At 43.4% G+C, this 17479-nt stretch overlaps 1 protein-coding gene across 7 annotated transcripts; it reads right to left on the minus strand.

The window, feature by feature from the left end:
* Nucleotides 1-2191: 2191 nt before the first annotated feature.
* CLN8 (CLN8 transmembrane ER and ERGIC protein) lies at nucleotides 2192-17030 on the minus strand. 7 transcript variants are annotated; one of them, XM_080587765.1, is made up of 4 exons: nucleotides 17012-17030; nucleotides 8170-8286; nucleotides 7161-7850; nucleotides 2192-6736 (listed from the first exon to the last, which is right to left on the minus strand). In XM_080587765.1, the coding sequence occupies exons 3-4, from the start codon at nucleotides 7701-7703 to the stop codon at nucleotides 6425-6427; spliced, it is 855 nt and encodes a 284-aa protein (XP_080443891.1). In that variant the 5' UTR covers nucleotides 7704-7850; nucleotides 8170-8286; nucleotides 17012-17030; the 3' UTR covers nucleotides 2192-6424. The 7 variants fall into 7 exon arrangements, with proteins under 7 accessions (XP_080443891.1, XP_080443892.1, XP_080443890.1 ...); XM_080587766.1 differs by lacking the exon at nucleotides 17012-17030 and adding an exon at nucleotides 9633-9964 and having other exon boundaries at nucleotides 8198-8286; XM_080587764.1 differs by lacking the exon at nucleotides 17012-17030 and adding an exon at nucleotides 9633-9964.
* Between the last annotated feature and the right edge of the window lie 449 nt (nucleotides 17031-17479).

Below are 17479 nucleotides of genomic sequence, written 5' to 3' on the forward strand. Positions count from 1 at the left end.
AGCTGCAACCTGATCAGCACCGTATAGCACAACTGGTCTCAGCAATCTCATCCAAAGCCTCTTAATTTTTTTCGTACTATTCCCTATGACTTCTCAAAAAGGATGCTGCTGCTTTCAAGGATACACTTTTGCCCTGGAAATACAACTTTTAAGACAGACTGACCAAGCTCGTTAGATGCCCCCTGTCCATTCTACACAAACCACTTGATCCTACTTTTATAGTTTGTCTGCATGGCTTCGCTTTTCAAGGTATTGTAGTTATCACCTTGATTTCTCTTAAAAGATTCGGCCAGCAGAACTGTACAATCCAGAAATGCAGTAAAGTCAACCCTCTACCTAATATATGAGAAAAAAAAAATGAACGTACAATCACAAGGGCAAACTTGGTCCTTTCTCTGGTATATTTTTCCCCACTTGGTACAAGCCCGATACTTCAACTTCAGTGAGCACTGTTTTGGTGACAAAACACAGTGTTCACATGGCGAAGTGTTTTTGGCAGCAGAAATAGCAAAAGAGGAGAGGAAAAGTTGCAGACCTATACAGCATTTACAATATGAAAAAACAGGCCCAGGTGAGCAGCTGGAGCTGCTCTGATCAAACCAATCCTAAAACCATGCACACGCTCACAAGTCTTTAAAGTAAATATCAGAAGACATTTTGGTGAAAACAGCATCACTTCTAATGTGACGTGAGCATTCAAAGCAGCAGGGGAAGCTAAAAAGAGGATCATGTGAGGAACCAAATATTCCAGGCCAGAAGTAATGCGTACTGTATCAGATGAATCTCGCACTGAACTTCCGCTCCCTCTGCTCAGGTCATGCCCTGAAGGACCCAGAAGTGACCCTGGCTGACTCACCCGAACACGCACAGACAGGGCAGCAAGTAACTGCACAGCCAATTTGCTGCATTTCTTCTTCACGCACACGTGAGCAGGTCCCACTCCTCTCAAGTTAGGCTCGTCTCTGCCACTTTGAACGTTGCTGTTCTTGTACACGTTCGCTGCGTTATTATCTTTGTCATCTACCTCACTCAGCATTGTTTTGCTCAGGGAAAACAGGAAGGCACAATGTGCTGCTTGTTTCTGTGACACCACCACTAGCAGAACACACTAATTAGTCGATCAGATCAGAGCCTGCAATGTCTCTTCCAACATTGCAAACCCATCTGGGGGCTGACAACTAAAGCAACAGGCATAATTTTCTTAATTAAAGACTTTCACTTATTTTTTTGTTCCAAATTATCAACTTAAATACCAGTGCCACGACACGAGATCAAAAGATTGCGACTGCTGAGTAATGCTGTCAGCATAACTGTGTGCTAATACATTTCTGGGAATATGGCAAGAGCTACAAAGTAAAATACATTTATCTATTAATTGAGAACATCTGAGTAGCAAAATATTAGCAACATGTTCCTTCCACAGATTGTTTACAAGGAAGGACTTTATTCATACAAGCATTGTTCTCCTCACCCCTTTCTGTGCCCACACACATTCCACAGCTAGTGGAGCTTTGCACATGAACATCTCTGCTTCTGCCTCAATGAATCTTGAAGACTTCTCTGCAGAGGCAGCTACCAAAATTACGCCAGCCAGTTGCTTGTACAGTGCATTCTTATAAGAACAGTTGAAATGCCAGTAATGGCAATATTTCCCTTTAGCTCATTAATGCTAAAAGGCATCAGGCATTAAGTCCTGCAGAGCACCACTCAAGACTTGCATGTTCAATGTTTATAACTGTATTTTACAGTTTATAACTATATTTTGCTACTCAGAAATTAAACTTTTTTTTAAAGCGATGCTAAACTATAAAGCATCACATGGCACCAAATGAAGTGTCTTCATAGTTACAGCCTAATGCAAAAAAACAATCGCATGCTTCAAACACACAAACAAGAGTTGCTAAATGATACTTCTTAGCCATTTTTAGTACATGCCCACATACACAGGGCAGTTTCTAGAGTTTTAACCCAAACATGCTAATGTTAAAAATGACTGTGAAAGGACATTAGTTTACAAGGCTTTAGAGCTATTGCCATGGGTACGACATCACCCTTATCAAGTTTGGGAGAGTATTTCAAAATAAGTAAGTCATCTTTAAATACATATATTTCAGACTGTATCAGCTACAAATAGCAAGTAAAAATAATTGAGGCATTATTTTCAACAGTAAAAAACTCATGGTAGACAACGTTCAATAAAATACTTTTATTTATGCACTCAGTGTAAAGATGCATTCAACAAACGTTGCATTGTACAAGGAACAGACTTGAATTTATTAATTCATTAACATTTCTAAATTCACTTTAAGTGGGAATCTCCCTGAGGTTAAGAAGGGTGTCTTTCATAACTGTACAACATCAATATTTAATCAGTGTTATCAGGAAAAAAAAAAGCCAAAAACCTGAAAGATTTGGACTTAGGTATTTAACAGAAGAAGAGATCAACAGTAAGTGCTGGAAACTGTTAGCCAAAAACGTCGCTGTGGTACCGTGACTGCTGCGGGATCATGACCAGGTAAGACTAAATGTAACAGGTTTTGGAAAAATACATAGGATGTATGACACAAACGGAGGAAAACAAACTGTGATTTAGGGAGGCTGTATGAACACAGCCAGGACCAGATGTCTGGCCAGGGCGCCTTAGATCAGACACTTGTCTGTTTTATTTTTAAAAAAAACAGACACACCCCCAAAACAAACAAACAACAAAAACAATAAAAAACACCACAAACCAAAACACAGGTTATCTTTTCAAAAAAAACTTCACCCAAAAAAGGTGACACAAACAGCACTCCTTGGGTAAGCCTGCCCAAAAAGAAAGCGGGATGAAGTGTCTAACAGTTACCTTGGCAAGCAGAAAATTCACCCCAAAAAAATTATGCCAAAGGTTTCCAAATCATGGCAGTGGCACCCCCTGTGACTTGATCCTGTTCCTGCTGAAGTTGATAGTGAATGTTTTCTACATCAGACTGCAGATGAGACCTTACAAAAGAGCCCCAAGAAGGACTGGGATTAATTTCATATGAACAAAATTTATAAACAAACTGTAACTCCTTTTTGGGTTGAAATGAAGCACTCAATTATAAGAGTAATTAAACAGAACCTTCGAAGAATTTTTTTTCAGTCCTTTTCTTCAGAGCAGTAAAACAGTCACTCACAGTCATAAACCAGAAACGGTTCTTCTGAAGGGAGCAGCCAACGAAGAAAAAGGAAGTAAAGAAAACACTTCGGTAGAAAAAAAAGAAGAGGCTCTGCGTAATAGAACTGATAACTCCACCTGCTGCCCTTCAAGATGGAGAAGGAAGGTTGTCTGTATTTCTATGTCATGTTGTATTTCTAGCTGGAATGTAAAATCCCTTCACCCCTCAAACCAACAGAAACATGAAGTGAATGCTGTCATTTGTATTATTGCATAGCTCTCCTGCTCTAGCAGGTGTAGCAGTAGTTAGGTTAACAGGCGCTCTTAGGTATTATTCATTACATAGTAAAACATGCAAAAGGTTTTAGAGATGTACTATAAGCTGGTCATTACATGGAAAGAACTTGCACAAAGATGCATATTAAAAGATTGCCCTATTCTGATCACAATACTTTTAATGAAAGATTTAAAGTCCACTTAATTATTAACACGTCAATTAATAATACAAATATTAAGCATTAGAAATCTGGTGTCACTGACTTAATATCCACCTGTCTGCCTTGACCACACCTAACCTTATTTTTCAGCCCCAAGTTCACTAATTCCAACCTTTCAAACTGTTTTATTTTAGCACACAGAAATTTCACTTCCTTTAGCCAGCCACTGTAAAAACCGAGCACTTAGCCCAAACTTACTTCTTTTCCGAAGGTAATTTTCTGTTAGGATTCTTCACATTTCTGTAGCTAGGACTTTTAGTAATTACCATGCTTTATTGAATCCAATCCTTTAAATTCTGAGCTACAAAGAGTGCACCATCACCTTGATGCCTAGTGACTTAGCATCCCCCTTCCCCAGGCTCGTATTCTGCACGATGCGCATTTGGATCACGTTTGCTGGGGACCGCCCAGCTGGAAAGCAGCTTTGCAGAAAAGGTCCTGAGAGCCCTGGTGGACACCAAGTTGAACGTGAGCCAGCAATGTGCCCTTGCTGCAAAGAAGGCTGATGGCATTCTTGGCTGCACTAGGCAGCGTGCTGCCAGCAGGTTGAGGGAAGTGATCCTTCCCCACTCCTCAGCACTGGAGAGATGCATCTAGAGTGCTGGCTCCAGTTTTGGGCTCCCCAGTACAAGAAAGACATGGGCATACTGGAGAGAGTCCAGGCTGCCCAGAGAGGTTGTGGAGTTTCCTCCCTGGAGATCTTCAAAAGCCACCTGGACGTGGTCCTGGGCCCCTTGCTCTGGGTGGCCCTGCTTGAGCAGGGGTTGGAGCAGATGCCTCCAGAGGTCCTGCCAACCTCAGCCATCCTGTGATTCAGTTCTCTTTCTGAGGAATCCATTCCTCTTCTTTCTCCTAAAGCACTTTCATTATTACTCTCTCTCACGTAACCCCTCAGGAGAAGGACACAATTTCTAGCTTCAGCGAACTCTGTTTTTTTCTACAGCATGACATCCAGGCAGGCCATACTGCCAAAACACTACGACCTCATTCTGGCCTGCTCAGAAATAAGAAGATAGCACAAAATTTACATTTTCTGTACTGAATATCAGCAAGATAATAGATGCGGTTGCTGTGTAAAATTACGATGATCCTCTCAGCCTAGTTTTGAACAGGCAATTTCAGATATTCACCACTTCATCACTATCAAGATCTGAATATAAATTTGTGACCTAACAGAGAAAGATTCCTCACCCTACCCCTGCAAGAGCAGCTCTTCAATTCTGTGCTCATGCAAAGTGAATTAGGGAACACATCAACCTGAACACTAGTTTCCCTGCCTTCATCCTAACAAAATCCAAGATATTTCTGCCAAAATTAATTCAATGGGCTTGTTTACACCAAAAAGTCCTCCCCCACCTTAATTTAAAACAGTATGTTTCACCACGGATCAGCAGACAAAGCCTCAACCTAAAATTCTTCACAGCCTGGGATTGTCCAGTCATATTACTTTAGAAAATAAACCTGTGCAGCAGCAATGTCACAGCAGATGACAAAGTTTCAATAGTTCAATGCAGCAGTAATTAAGCATATTTGTCACTCTCCTGCCACTAGGTGTCACTCTTTTCTATCGTGATCTCTATACCCTGATCAGCTGTCCAAAATTACATCCAGGACTGAGTGTTATCAGCGGGAGAAAAACCACCACAATTTGCTAAGCCCCAATCTAAAAAGCAGCTCTGTTCCCTAGGTCAAGGAAAGATTTAGAGATGTGGTAGATAAAGTGCAAAGGACTGTTAGTCTCACTTTGAGTGTTCTTCAAAGTAAAACAAAAACATTAACAATAAAAATACTAAACAACAGAACTTCTAAAAGAGGTGGTATGGGCTTCCGTCCAAAATGGAGTCACCTCAGATTCTAAAATCCTCTATAACTAAGAGGCTTTCCAAAAATATGAGGAACTATAACAGGAGTACTAGTGGAACTAATTGCACAACTACTCATTTGGGACCCACAAAGAAGATAATCTCACCAGTCAACCAGCAATTTTTTCAAGGATTAAACAGCCAAAGGTTTTCTCATTGATTCTTGTTATCTCAAGTCCGGAAAGGAGCACCATGATTACCTAGCTCGACCACCAGCATAACGAACTGACACTCCCACTCCTTACTACATACATGTTTGTGGTGGATATGAACTCCCATACAAAAGGCAACCTGGAAACTACAACTCACTTTGACAGCAAGCACTCAACCCCCTCTTCCTTTTCATCCTGTGCACTTAAAAAAACAAAAATAAAAATCCAGCCATAACTACATTCTGCCACATGACCAATTCAACCACCGGGAACAATTTAATAGCACACAGGAACTAGGTACCCACACATACCTCATTTGGGCCACAGTTGATCTTAATAAACTTCTGAACGTGATTTTCAGTATCAGTATGTCCTTCACAGGTGGAACGGGAATCAAGCTAAACTTGATTCAAGCAGAGATCAGTGGACAAATTAACTAGCCACTTAGAAGCCACTTAGAGGCATTAGGACAAAAGATACCATTAGAGAGCATGTCATTGCTAAATCATGAAATACCAATTGCTAAATCATGAAATACTGTCCACCCTGACAAAACAGCTGGCGTAATTCTTCACTAAGATGTTGAAGATCTTATGTATATATGAAATACAGACAATGATTTTAAATACTTCTTATGCTTACAGAATACTAACAGCAAGGAATGACTTCGTTAATGAGCTTCTTGCAAAAGCTTCTACTTCATGGGCAGATTACTTCGCAGTGTATTTTTTCTGCTGTATGCTAATATCATACTAGGAAACAGATGTTTCAGTGTTACATCTTCTTTTGATGTGTGTCACCATTTAATTTTCCATTTTCTGTCGCTTTACTTTCAAAGTTCCAGTCAGTTGGGCTGAGGAGCTGCTGAGTTTTTTTGTATGTCCAGTACGGGTTAAGTATTAGTGTGACGGCAAATAATCCAGAGAATGAAACAACAAAATGAAGAAGTCCCAGATTTTCTATCACAGAACTCCAGTTGAAAATGAGCACCCACCACATGTGGTAAGTAAGAATCATGCGGCAGTGGAACAGGTGGATCATCACCCACTGGTTGGCCTTCCAAAAAAAGGTATTTGCACAGCCAGCCTAGAAAAACAAGAACAGGAAGTATGCAGAAGTGAGATTGTTATTTCAAGATAAGGAAGCAAAGAATCCCTAGAACTAATGCAAACACCCAGCTTTTGCATACACACCCCCTCAGGCATTTTTTCACATAGAGATAAGGTGTTTTGTCATGTAGAGCTATGGTATTTTTTCCACACATACATCATCCTAAGCCCCAACTCCAAACCACCCCACTACCCAAACACGGACACCATCACACAGAAGTCTGTCTGGAGGACTACAGAAACGTGATCATGACAAAAACAGGTATCACAATAACATGGATATCAGTTAAATGAACAGCCCTGCTGCAAAGTTACCTAGGCAAACCACACAGATTATTTACGGAGAAGTGAGATGCACAAAAGCTCTTACAAACATAATTTGGAAATTACCAAGTTCTTACCTTTAGAAGCATCCAGGAAATGCACGTTGAGGGAGTGCTCATCTCCAGCAACATTCCCATCAAAGGTAGATAATGTCCAGATTCTACATTGATTACTAGACCAGCCAAGCCACCAAAAGCAAGTAGGTGATGAACTACCAAGAATGCATCAAATGTTCTAAAAACAATGTTGGACATGTGAACAGCTACATTTTCAAGCAAGAAAAATCCAGCAGCTATTAAACAGTTAAACCAGCTCCACTTTTGCTGTGAATACACTTTGTCTGCATGAAAAACGGGATCTATGAGCAAAGCCCATAGGCCAGAAACACAGCTCTGAAGTCCAAACACACCACGTGTGACTGCCATATTCCAAAACACCTTCTCCCTTGCATGCAAGGCACGATAAGTGGTACTTATCCAGGAAGACAACCAGTGGGACAGAAGAAATACTCCCAGGTAGATTAAAAAACCAGCAGCTAAAAAGGTCAAACGAACTTCCCATAAGAGGTAGTCCCAGTCAAAAATGGTCCCAAACACTGGATCATCATTTGTGGGATTCATTTCTTCTTCTTTTTTTTTTTTTTTCCTTGTAATAGATCAAAGTCTTGCAGGGGGCTGGACACTTCTTACCCACACTATTGTCTCCTTTATGCCTATTCAGCCTCTGCTAATATGCAAACCAGAAACCATGAACTCTTCTTTTTCCATCTGGAAGAAGAAAAAAAACTGAGTCTTTTTAATAAGTCATCTGTATACACAGCTCCTGAACTACATGAAGCTCACTTTTATTGCAGTAAGACTTTGGTCCTGTTGCCATTAGGCACAGTCATCCCAAAGACAAGTAAATAAATGAAAAAAAAAAAAAACAAACTTTTTTTCTTTTTAAGATTAACAACTGGCCTGGAAAATCTCTACTAGTACAAAGTAATTCACTGAAGCAAAAGAAGAAGAGGGCAAAGAAGGAAGGCAAGAAAGAGGAAGAGAAAACACAAGAAGCAAATCCTGTTTTCTTACTCACGAAACTCACATTTCAACAGCAACAGGCTGTCACTAACCATTATTCTTCTGCTCCTCTGCTTTTCCCTCACTGATTTTCCACAACTTCTTACAGCTTTGGGCACGATTCAGAATCTCACAGACACACCTGGCACATAAAAATATGAAAAGATATCCCTGCATATGAAATAAGTCACATGGGATAACACATGGGATAAGTCACATGGGATAACATATGGGATAACTCACACGGGATAACACCGCTTACAAAGAAAAGGGTTTTCAAGATCATGTCTCAAAACAAGGCTTAGCAATCAGCCTCCAAAGATTAAACAACTTTCCAACAGAAAATCTATTCCAAAAATGCGAGATGAGGTGGAATGCAGACAAGCAACGTTAATGTGTATTATTAGCAGCATTATCATAATTAACTGAACAGTCCTGCAGTAGGCACCTCAAGTCAGCTGAAACTTCCTGAACACACCGTAGGTGACGATCATGGACTTGTGGGGAGGGGATAAGAGGGAAATATGCGAGTGCCACTTCATGTTACTTACAATTTAGATGACACCAGCAGGACCACCAGCCCCACCACCACCCGCAGACCCCTGCGTGGCAGGAGCAAGGTTTCGGGGCTCAGAGACCCCAGCGAGCTGCACCCCACTCGCCCCACCCTACAAAACGCCCCCACCACGGGACGGGCCGGGGCCAGGTGTTGGGCGCTGCAGGGACCTGCTCCCCCCACAGCTCCCCCCACAGCTCCCCCGTCCCCATGCAGCCCCTGAGGGGCCCCGAGCCCCTCGGCCCCACACGGGCAGGGCAGCGCCCGGCGGCACCGACCCCAAACCCCCTCCCCTCGCCCCTAAGAGCCCAGGGGCGGCCCCGGCGCACACACACCTCGCTCGCACCCGCCGCTCCTCGCCGGCAGCGCTGCCCGAGATGGCGGCCCGGCCCTTCCCGGCTCCGGGGCCGCCTGCGGCCGGCGAGACGCCCCCCGGCCCCCCGGCCCGGCTCCGCCACCACCCGCCTCGGCTCCGCCGGCGCCATGCACCCAGCGCGCAGGCGCCAACACCGCCCTCCTCCTCCTCCTCCTCCTCCTCTCCCCCCCCCCCCCCCCCCGCGTGCCGGCCCGGTGGTACGAACCGCACCGTGCTGCGCCGCGCGGGTAGGGCCCGGCCGTACCACTGCCACCCGGTGGGGGGGGGGGGAACCGGTCAGCAAGGGCCCCGAGGCGTCTTGACACAGAAGGGGCTCCAGGAGCAGCAGGCACCCTCGCGATTTTCCTCAGAGGAGATCCATGAGGAGGACTGTTTTTTTTGTTTGTTTGTTTTGTTTTGTTTTTTTCCACTTTAAGTTTGAAAACAGCCTTGTTTACATTTTTTCCCCCACTGAAACAGACTCCTCACTACCACTGAAAAGTTAATTGTATTTACTAGATGCCTGTTGGAAAAAAAAAAAAAAAAGCAGCACCGATGCCACAGCGAGCACCCTTACCTGTAATTATCCAATTTCATTAAAGACAGCAAATTATAAAAGGGATGTCACAGAATGCTGCTACATGATTCTTTCCATACTTGTCAAAAATGATCTTGTCATCCCCGTGACTCAGGCTGCCTGGTTCTGAGAGCAACACGGGAGGGCCCAGGGAAACCACACACGGAGGTTTCCTCATCGGTGGTGCAAACCCATGTCTGGGTTTCAGTTTGGAACACAAGTCCTGTGAGGAGCAGCTGAGGGAACTGGGGTTGTTTAGTCTGGGGAAGAGGAGGCTCAGGGGAGACCTTATTGCTCTCTACAACTGCCTGAAAGGAAGGTGTGGGGAGCTGGGGGTTGGCCTCTTCTCACAGATAACCGGTGACAGGACTAGAGGGAATGGCCTATAGTTGCACCAGGGGAGGTTTAGGTTGGAGATTAGGAGACATTTCTTCTCAGAAAGAATAGTCAGGCATTGGAACGGGTTGCCCAGAGAGGTGGTGGAGTCACTGCCCCCGGGGGTGTTCAAGGAGAGGTTGGACCTGGTGCTTAGGGACATGGTTTAGTGGGTGACATTGGTAGTAGGGGGATGGTTGGACCAGATGATCTTGAAAGTCTTTTCCAACCTTAATGTTTCTATGATTCTACACAAGTCACTGAGCTGGCTGAGGGTTTTGCCAAGGGGAAGCTCAGTCCCATGGCTGACCACATGATTCCACTGAAAAATAAAAATCAAGCCACAACTTCCCTTACACGGAAAATTAGTCTAGAACAGGTGAAACCCTAAGCTGGGTGTGCTTGTGGTGAAAGAGTACACCTAGGAAATAAAAGTCATTGAAGTCTGACTGGTGCTCAGCTTCCAGCCCGAGAGGCAAGCAGTACTGCTGTTAGTGGTGGAAAACTGGGTCCTGCCAAAGTAGAGGGATATCTGGGGAGGAGTTTTTTTTTTGTTTTTGTTTTTTTTTTCTTGTTCATGTATTTTTAATTGTTAATGTGATAACTTTGTCCCTGATGGACTCCCCAAGCTTTCTGAAAAGTTAAATCTGTTTATGTGCCACCTCAAGAGTTTAGACATGAGCAGCCATCCTCGGTTGTTCATATGAAAAATCCAGAAACAAAATCTACTGCCTTCTACATGCTGGGTGTGAGGCATTGCAAGCTGCCAGTAGCCCTTCTCTGAGCTCCTCTATAGACAGCCCCAAGGAACACCAGGATTTGGTTGAAGTCTCGGGAAGCCTTGCCCACACACCCAGACACTATTTATGTGTCATTTGGTGAGTCACGTGTTGGAGCATTCCTGCCACATCACTACGAGCAACCTCATCCCTGCCCAAGAGGCCCAGACTCAGCAGTAAGTCAAGGCCAAGAGATTTCAGCTAAAATAGTTATTTCGTACAGAGAGCACAGTCATGATCAAATGACAGAGATCCTAATGACATGCATTGGCAAGTTTCTCTTGTAGGTACAAGGATTCATCTTTGCACAATAGGAAATTTGCAAATAGAGCAAATTTGTTGCAAAGCTTTGTGGCCCCACTTGGAGTACTGCATCCAGGTCTGGGGCCCCCAGCACAAGAAAGATGAGAATCTGTTACAACAGGTCCAGAGGAGGGCAACAAAGCTGATCACAGGGCTGGAGCACCTCTTTTGTGAAGAAAAGCTTAGAGAGCTGGAGGTGTACAGCTTGGAAAAGAGAAGGCTCTGGAGTGACCTTACTGCAGCTTGTCAATACTTAAATGGGGCTTATAAAGAAGATGGATAGCAACTTTTTGCTTGGACAGACAATGACAGGACAAGAGGGAACGGTTTTAAAACTAAAAGAGGGGAAATTTAGGTTAGATAATACGAGGAAATGCTTCACTCAGAGGGTGGTGAGGCACTGGAACAGGTTGCCCAGAGAGGTTGTGGATGCCCCATCCCTGGAGGTGTTCAAGGCCAGGTTGGACGAGGCCCTGCACAACCTGATCTAGCGGGTGGCATCCCTGCCTATGACAGGAGAGTTGGAACTGCAGGATCTTTAAGGTCCCTTCCTAACCTTCTTTGGCTCTATAGATCTATGATACTGTCAGGGTTACCCTGATGGGGAAAAAGGGCCATAGAGCCTGAAGGATGCTAAGCAGATCTGGGGGAGCTGTCACCTGGGAAGTGCTTTCCAGTTGGTGGTGGATATCTGTTTAATTACCTCTGTTCCCCTACCGATGCCAGTCCTGTCCTGGGTAACATAAAAAAGGACGAGAAAGCAGAACAAGCAAAAGCTGAGTGAGCTATTGTTGAAAGATGTTGCATTACTAAGTGATATAGAATCACTGGATATCCTGAGTTGGGATGGACCCACAAGGATCACTGAGTCCAACTCCTGACTCCACATAGGACCACACAAAAATCAAACCCTATATCTGAGAGCGTTGTCCAAACGCTTCTTGAACTCCAGCAGCTCGGTGTCGTGAACCCTTCCCTGGGGAGCCTGTCCCAGTGCCCGACCACCATCTTGGTGAAGAACCTTTCTCTAACACCCAGCCTGACCCTCCCCTGTCCCAGCTCCATGCCGTTCCCTCGGGTCCTGTCGCTGTCCCCAGGGAGCAGAGCTCAGCGCCTGCCCCTCCGCTCCCCTCGTGAGGGAGCTGCAGGCCGCCATGAGGCCTCCCCTCAGCCTGCTCTGCTCTGGGCTGAACAAACCAAGGGACCTCAGCTGCTCCTCATACATCTTGCCCTCTAGACACTTCACCATCTTTGTTGCCCTCCTTTGTACACTCTCTAATAGTTTTATGTCCTTTTTATACTGTGGTGCCCCAAACTGCACACAGTACTCAAGGTGAGGGCACACTGGCACAGAGCAGAGAAGGACAGTCACTTCGCTCAACTGACTAGCAATGCCATGCCTGATGCACCCCAGGGAACAGTAGGGTTCTGGCTGCCAGGGCACAGTGTTGGCTTATGTTCAACATGATATCAACCAGAACCCCCAGATCCCTTTCCTCAGGTATGCTGTCAAGCCTCTCATTCCCCAGTCTGTACATATAGCCAATGTTGCCCCATCGCAGGAGCAGAATCCTGCATTTATTCTTGCTAAATTTCATGTGGCTTGTGATTGCCTGGCCCTCTAGTCTGTCAATATCTCTCTGCAAGGCTTTTCTACCCTCAAAAGAGTCAACAGCTCCTCTTAATTTAGTGTCGTCTGCAAACTTACTGAGTGTACGTTTGACTCCTGTGTCCAGATCATTTATAAAAACATTGAAGAGATGTGGCTCCAAAAATGAGCCCTGGGGAACCCCCATAGTGACTGGCTGCCAGCCTGATGTAACCACATTTACTATAACCATTTGAGCCCGACCCATCAGCCAATTGTTCATCCGTTATATTATGCACTTGTCTAGCTGTATGCTGGACATTTTGTCCAGAAGGATATTGTGGGAGACAGTACCAAAAGCTTTGCTGAAATCCAGAAAGATTACATCTGCTTGCTTTCCTTGGTCAACTAGGTGGGTTGCTGGAGCTGTCACAGTGTGGGCTGCTGTTCTGACTTCCCCTAACTTTATTTTTCTCATCATTGTCTTTAAGGAATTCCTTTAAATTGTAACATGTTGAGGCAGGAGATTTGAGTTTTACGTACATGTAAGTTGCTGTGATCATACTGTAAAAATAAGGACACAGATACGTTGTTTTTCAGATTTTTTTTTTCTTCTCTGCTGCCTTTCTTGCTATTCTCAAGCAAAATCTATTTTTAAGGGCTACCAGTCTTAGCCATGATGTAATAGTTTAGCGTTACTTTCTCAATCTACTGATACTACAACCCTACTTAGTGACAACTTTTTAATAGCTGTCTCATTATGGTAATTATGATCACTTCAAGTATTTCAAAGTAGTTCTTCCTGTAATGAGTCTCATCTTCCATTTTATGTCATGTTCAGTCCTCCCTTTTACAGGCAATCGAGGTGGATCCTACACCATGCCCTGTTCAAAGCTCAGTTTCCTGACTGTCTGCGCTGTCTTGGTTTTAGGCGACTTTCTTGGCATCTTCTGAATGCCACTGCTGGAGGAGCAAAAAGCACCTCCAGGCAGGGAGCCCTGCACATACACTCTGGATGATCCCCCCATCGTAGCTAGGAGCCTCTTTACAATGGCAGGGTACTGCTTGCTTGCTGTCAAGAGCTGAACAGTATTTTTTGCACAATATTCATGTTTTGTTGCCTCAGTGGCTACATCTATACTACTAGATAAAGAAGGTCAAGGTCCATGTGGGGGCTGCCTGTTACTTTGAAATAGGGCAGCTACATCCAAACTGCCCATTGAATATGACTTTGGCATGAGCTATCCCCCAAAACATCCATAGAAATTCTGACTTCCGAGGTCATTTTGACCAGGCTTCTGCTCAAAATGGGACCAAAGCCCCAAACCAGGAGCTGTCTAGAGAAGTACAAGTTGGCACAGGCCAAAATTCTTCCAGGCAGCATGCTGATAATTGAATACTGCATGCAGTAATGAATCAGTAGCTCCTCTGTTGTATTTACTAATATACAGATATCCGATAGTGGTTAACAATGTCTTTAGTTTTATCACTTTTTTCTTCTTCATTCTGCAAATCAGAGTGCCACAGTTCCATGTCCTTTTCCAAGTCCTTTTGCTCCCAGAGGCAGACTAGTACCCTCTCACTGAGGCATCCACAACCTCTCTGGGCAACCTGTTCCAGTGCCTCACCACCCTCTGAATGAAGAATTTCCTCCTGACATCTAATCTAAATCTCCCCTCTTTTAGTTTAAAGTAATTCCCCCTTGTCCTATCATTACCTGCCCACACAAAAAAGTTGCTCTCCGTCTTTTTAATACCCTTCTAAAATATGAGGAATATATATTAGAAGAAATCCTGCCTGATGAGGTGGGTCTCTGATCATTTTATAGCTTGCCAGTGACCTCCATCATATTGCCACAACTGTTGATGGCATGCTTCATGCTTCTTGTTGAGCCCACCATACAGCCAATGCTACAAGGCTTTCTTCTGACTGGAGGTACACTTGACAAATACGAGACAGGAACTGGGACCAGGACAGAGCTCCCTATGGGTCCAGCTCTAGGGAACCCTGCAGCTCTACCTTAAGTTCCCACTGGAACAACATCACCAGTGATGGCAAGAGCCTTATATTATTATATTATTTTTAATAATCATTAACCCCTTAAAAGAACACTGGGTAAAAAAGTCATATATGCCCTGCTGCAGGAATGCTGTGCAGCATATTTTAGGTGGTGACCAATCAAAAATAGTGCAGAAATATCAGTGTGGCTAGACTAAGTAACAGATGGGACCTTTAATCTCTTGTTCATGTTTCATACATGGTTCAAATGAGACCATGCTTTCAGGAGAACCACAAAAACTTGGCTGATGAGGATAGGAAAATTTGGTATTACATCTGTGGTGAAGACTGTCCTATGTGTGTTGCAGTCTCAACATGACTTGTGCTCTCTGACAGTCATATTTAAGCCTGCAGCATGAATATGAATGAAATGTTTGAAAATTGGCCAGTCTTTCTGGGGCAGCACTCGGGCTGTGCTATTGATCAGTATAGATGAGTCCCGGACAAAGTCTTTATTTCTTCATATCTATACTGTTTTTGGTGATGTCTAAAAATCTCAACCCTGGCTCCCTGAGAGAATGGAATTAATGAATGAACAGAGAGGGGAAAAAAAAAATCTCTCTGAGTAGCATTTGAAAGTTACTGCCTTAGGTTCTCTTAGTTTTAAATTCCAGTATACCAAATAGCTGTAGTCAGTGGTACTATATGTAGAACTAAGTCCTATCAGTATAAATAAAACATGAGCTGGCAATCTTCCCCATAGCAGATTAAAAGTGTACTACTACTTGAAAAGTCAAGACCCCATTGACTTTTCAAAAGGTTTTAGCCCTCTCTTCCTGAAGAAAAAGGCTGTCTATTTGCAGACACAAGTATGTACATACACAAACAACTTCTGCTGACCTGTCACATAATCATATATTTTCAGTGGCATGCTTCTTGTATTCTTTTTTTAAACCAAAATTTGTTCTTTTACCACTTGCTAATCTGCTGTCTACATTCAAATCTGTGGGAGCTGTACCACATACACCCTGCCTGAAGGAACTCTGTGGCAATACCAAATGTGTAATCTCACTTTGTTAATATTTTACACATACACTCGAAGTTCTCCTGATTCTTGTCCAACAAGTGCTTATGCAGTATTCCTACATGCAAACTACAGTTATTCCAAGGAGCACTTTGAACGTGCTTGTTTAAGGCATTTTGCCTCTTAGCTAATAGGAACCGTACTCAACTTCTTCCAGAAAACCTGTATTACAAGGCTTTCATGTGTGCAAAGGATTCAGAAAGTCTTTATATTGCATAACATATTCATCTGCCCACGCTGGTTTGCTTTCTTCAGTACTTATAGATCAGCAGGAGTTTCTGCACACTCTTTCTCTATTTTACTTACAGTCATTTTAAAACGAGTTAATCAACTTTAACTCCTTATGCTTCAGAACAGATAGTGATAATAGTCTTTATGAAGTACTTGATAGTCTCAAAATTTTATAAAATTCATATTTGCTGAGCATCCAGATTTGGAATTAACCGTTTCAGCCTGCTTACATCTTTCCAGATAATTCAGACAATGTAGAAGAACTGGAGATTCTTGGCACAATCCCTCTCAAGATTATCACCCATTTCTGTTCTCCCTATAAACACATTATGAAAATGATGGATGTATACAACCGCTGTTGAGTAGCGCTCTACTCTACTAGGTGAGTAGACATGGTTCAGGATGTTTACCCTGCCCCTGCTGACCCTGTGACATCTGGCCATTCCCTGTCCACTGCTTACTTGAACCTCACCAAGTACAACCTTTGGGCAATTATTCTTTCAGCCTTTCCTTCCTTCTCATTCTTTTACTTCCTTTCAAGACAAGATAGCCTACTCCTTTTCCTTCTAATCCCCATTTATTTCCATTTTGATAAAAGACACACTCTCAACCTTGCTTCTGCTTGGCCCCATCATTTCTCTCAAGAGTTTCTCTAAATCTCAGCTTCTCTCTCCCTTTAGTCCTCCATTTAATCTGCAGTACCTAAGGTGTTGCTGCTTCACCTCTTCTTCGTCTCCTTAAGTTCACACCTCACTCCAAAATTTTCTTTCTTTCTATTTTGCAAGCTTCTCTTTATGTTCTATTTATCATAAACATGTCTTTTAAATCATTACTTACATATATTTCATCATGTAATTTTTCCTCTCTCTTCCCCCCAGCTCTGAGAAGGACAGCCGTGGCCAGTCAGTACCTCCCTGAAGATTTTTGCTCCTCCCTGAAGATTTTCACCTGCTAGTGCCCAGCATCACTCATGACACTATAACCACTTCCCATACAAATAATAAATAAGAATAATACTGACTGTGTCCAGTCCTGGATGCAAGTTCCTTGGTTGCTTCTGGTTGGCTTCAGGTAACTAGCATGATGTGATGATACAAGCTTGGGTTTCCAGTTGAACCTTTTTATTCCTCCCTCACAAATCCACATGTCTTAACAATGTTAACAGGAACAAGTTATTCTGCATTAGTAGTTAGGTTCTTGCTTCACAGCTGTGGTCATGAAGTGTGATCTAACTGGTGTTTCAGGTTTATCCAGAATCTCTAGCCCTTCTTTCCCATTTCTCACGCAGGTACCTCGTTTGCCTCTTCAGGAATCAAAAGAAATCCTGTATCTGCCTGATGGACTATATCCTTATCCTTTTGGAGTTTTGTTTAGCTCCAGATAGTCTCACCTGAGTAGAAACTAGGGGCTTCACCAGGAAACAAAATAATGTTTGCCAAGTTAGAAACAGAGCAGTCAGTGGCTGGCTTAGATGCGGGTCTCTGCCAAG

The sequence above is a fragment of the Anser brachyrhynchus genome, assembly GCF_964034855.1.
Source record: "Anser brachyrhynchus genome assembly, chromosome: 3".
NCBI lineage: Eukaryota > Metazoa > Chordata > Aves > Anseriformes > Anatidae > Anser > Anser brachyrhynchus.

What these genes read in the sequence shown, in the direction of transcription:
- CLN8 (XM_080587765.1), bottom strand. Translation starts at nt 7,703, where the DNA reads ATGAATCCCACAAATGATGATCCAGTGTTTGGGACCATTTTTGACTGG. An exon ending in TTTCCTGGATGCTTCTAAAG is followed by an intron (nt 6,737 to 7,160) that starts GTAAGAACTTGG and finishes TTGTTTTTCTAG; the next exon opens with GCTGGCTGTGCAAATACCTT.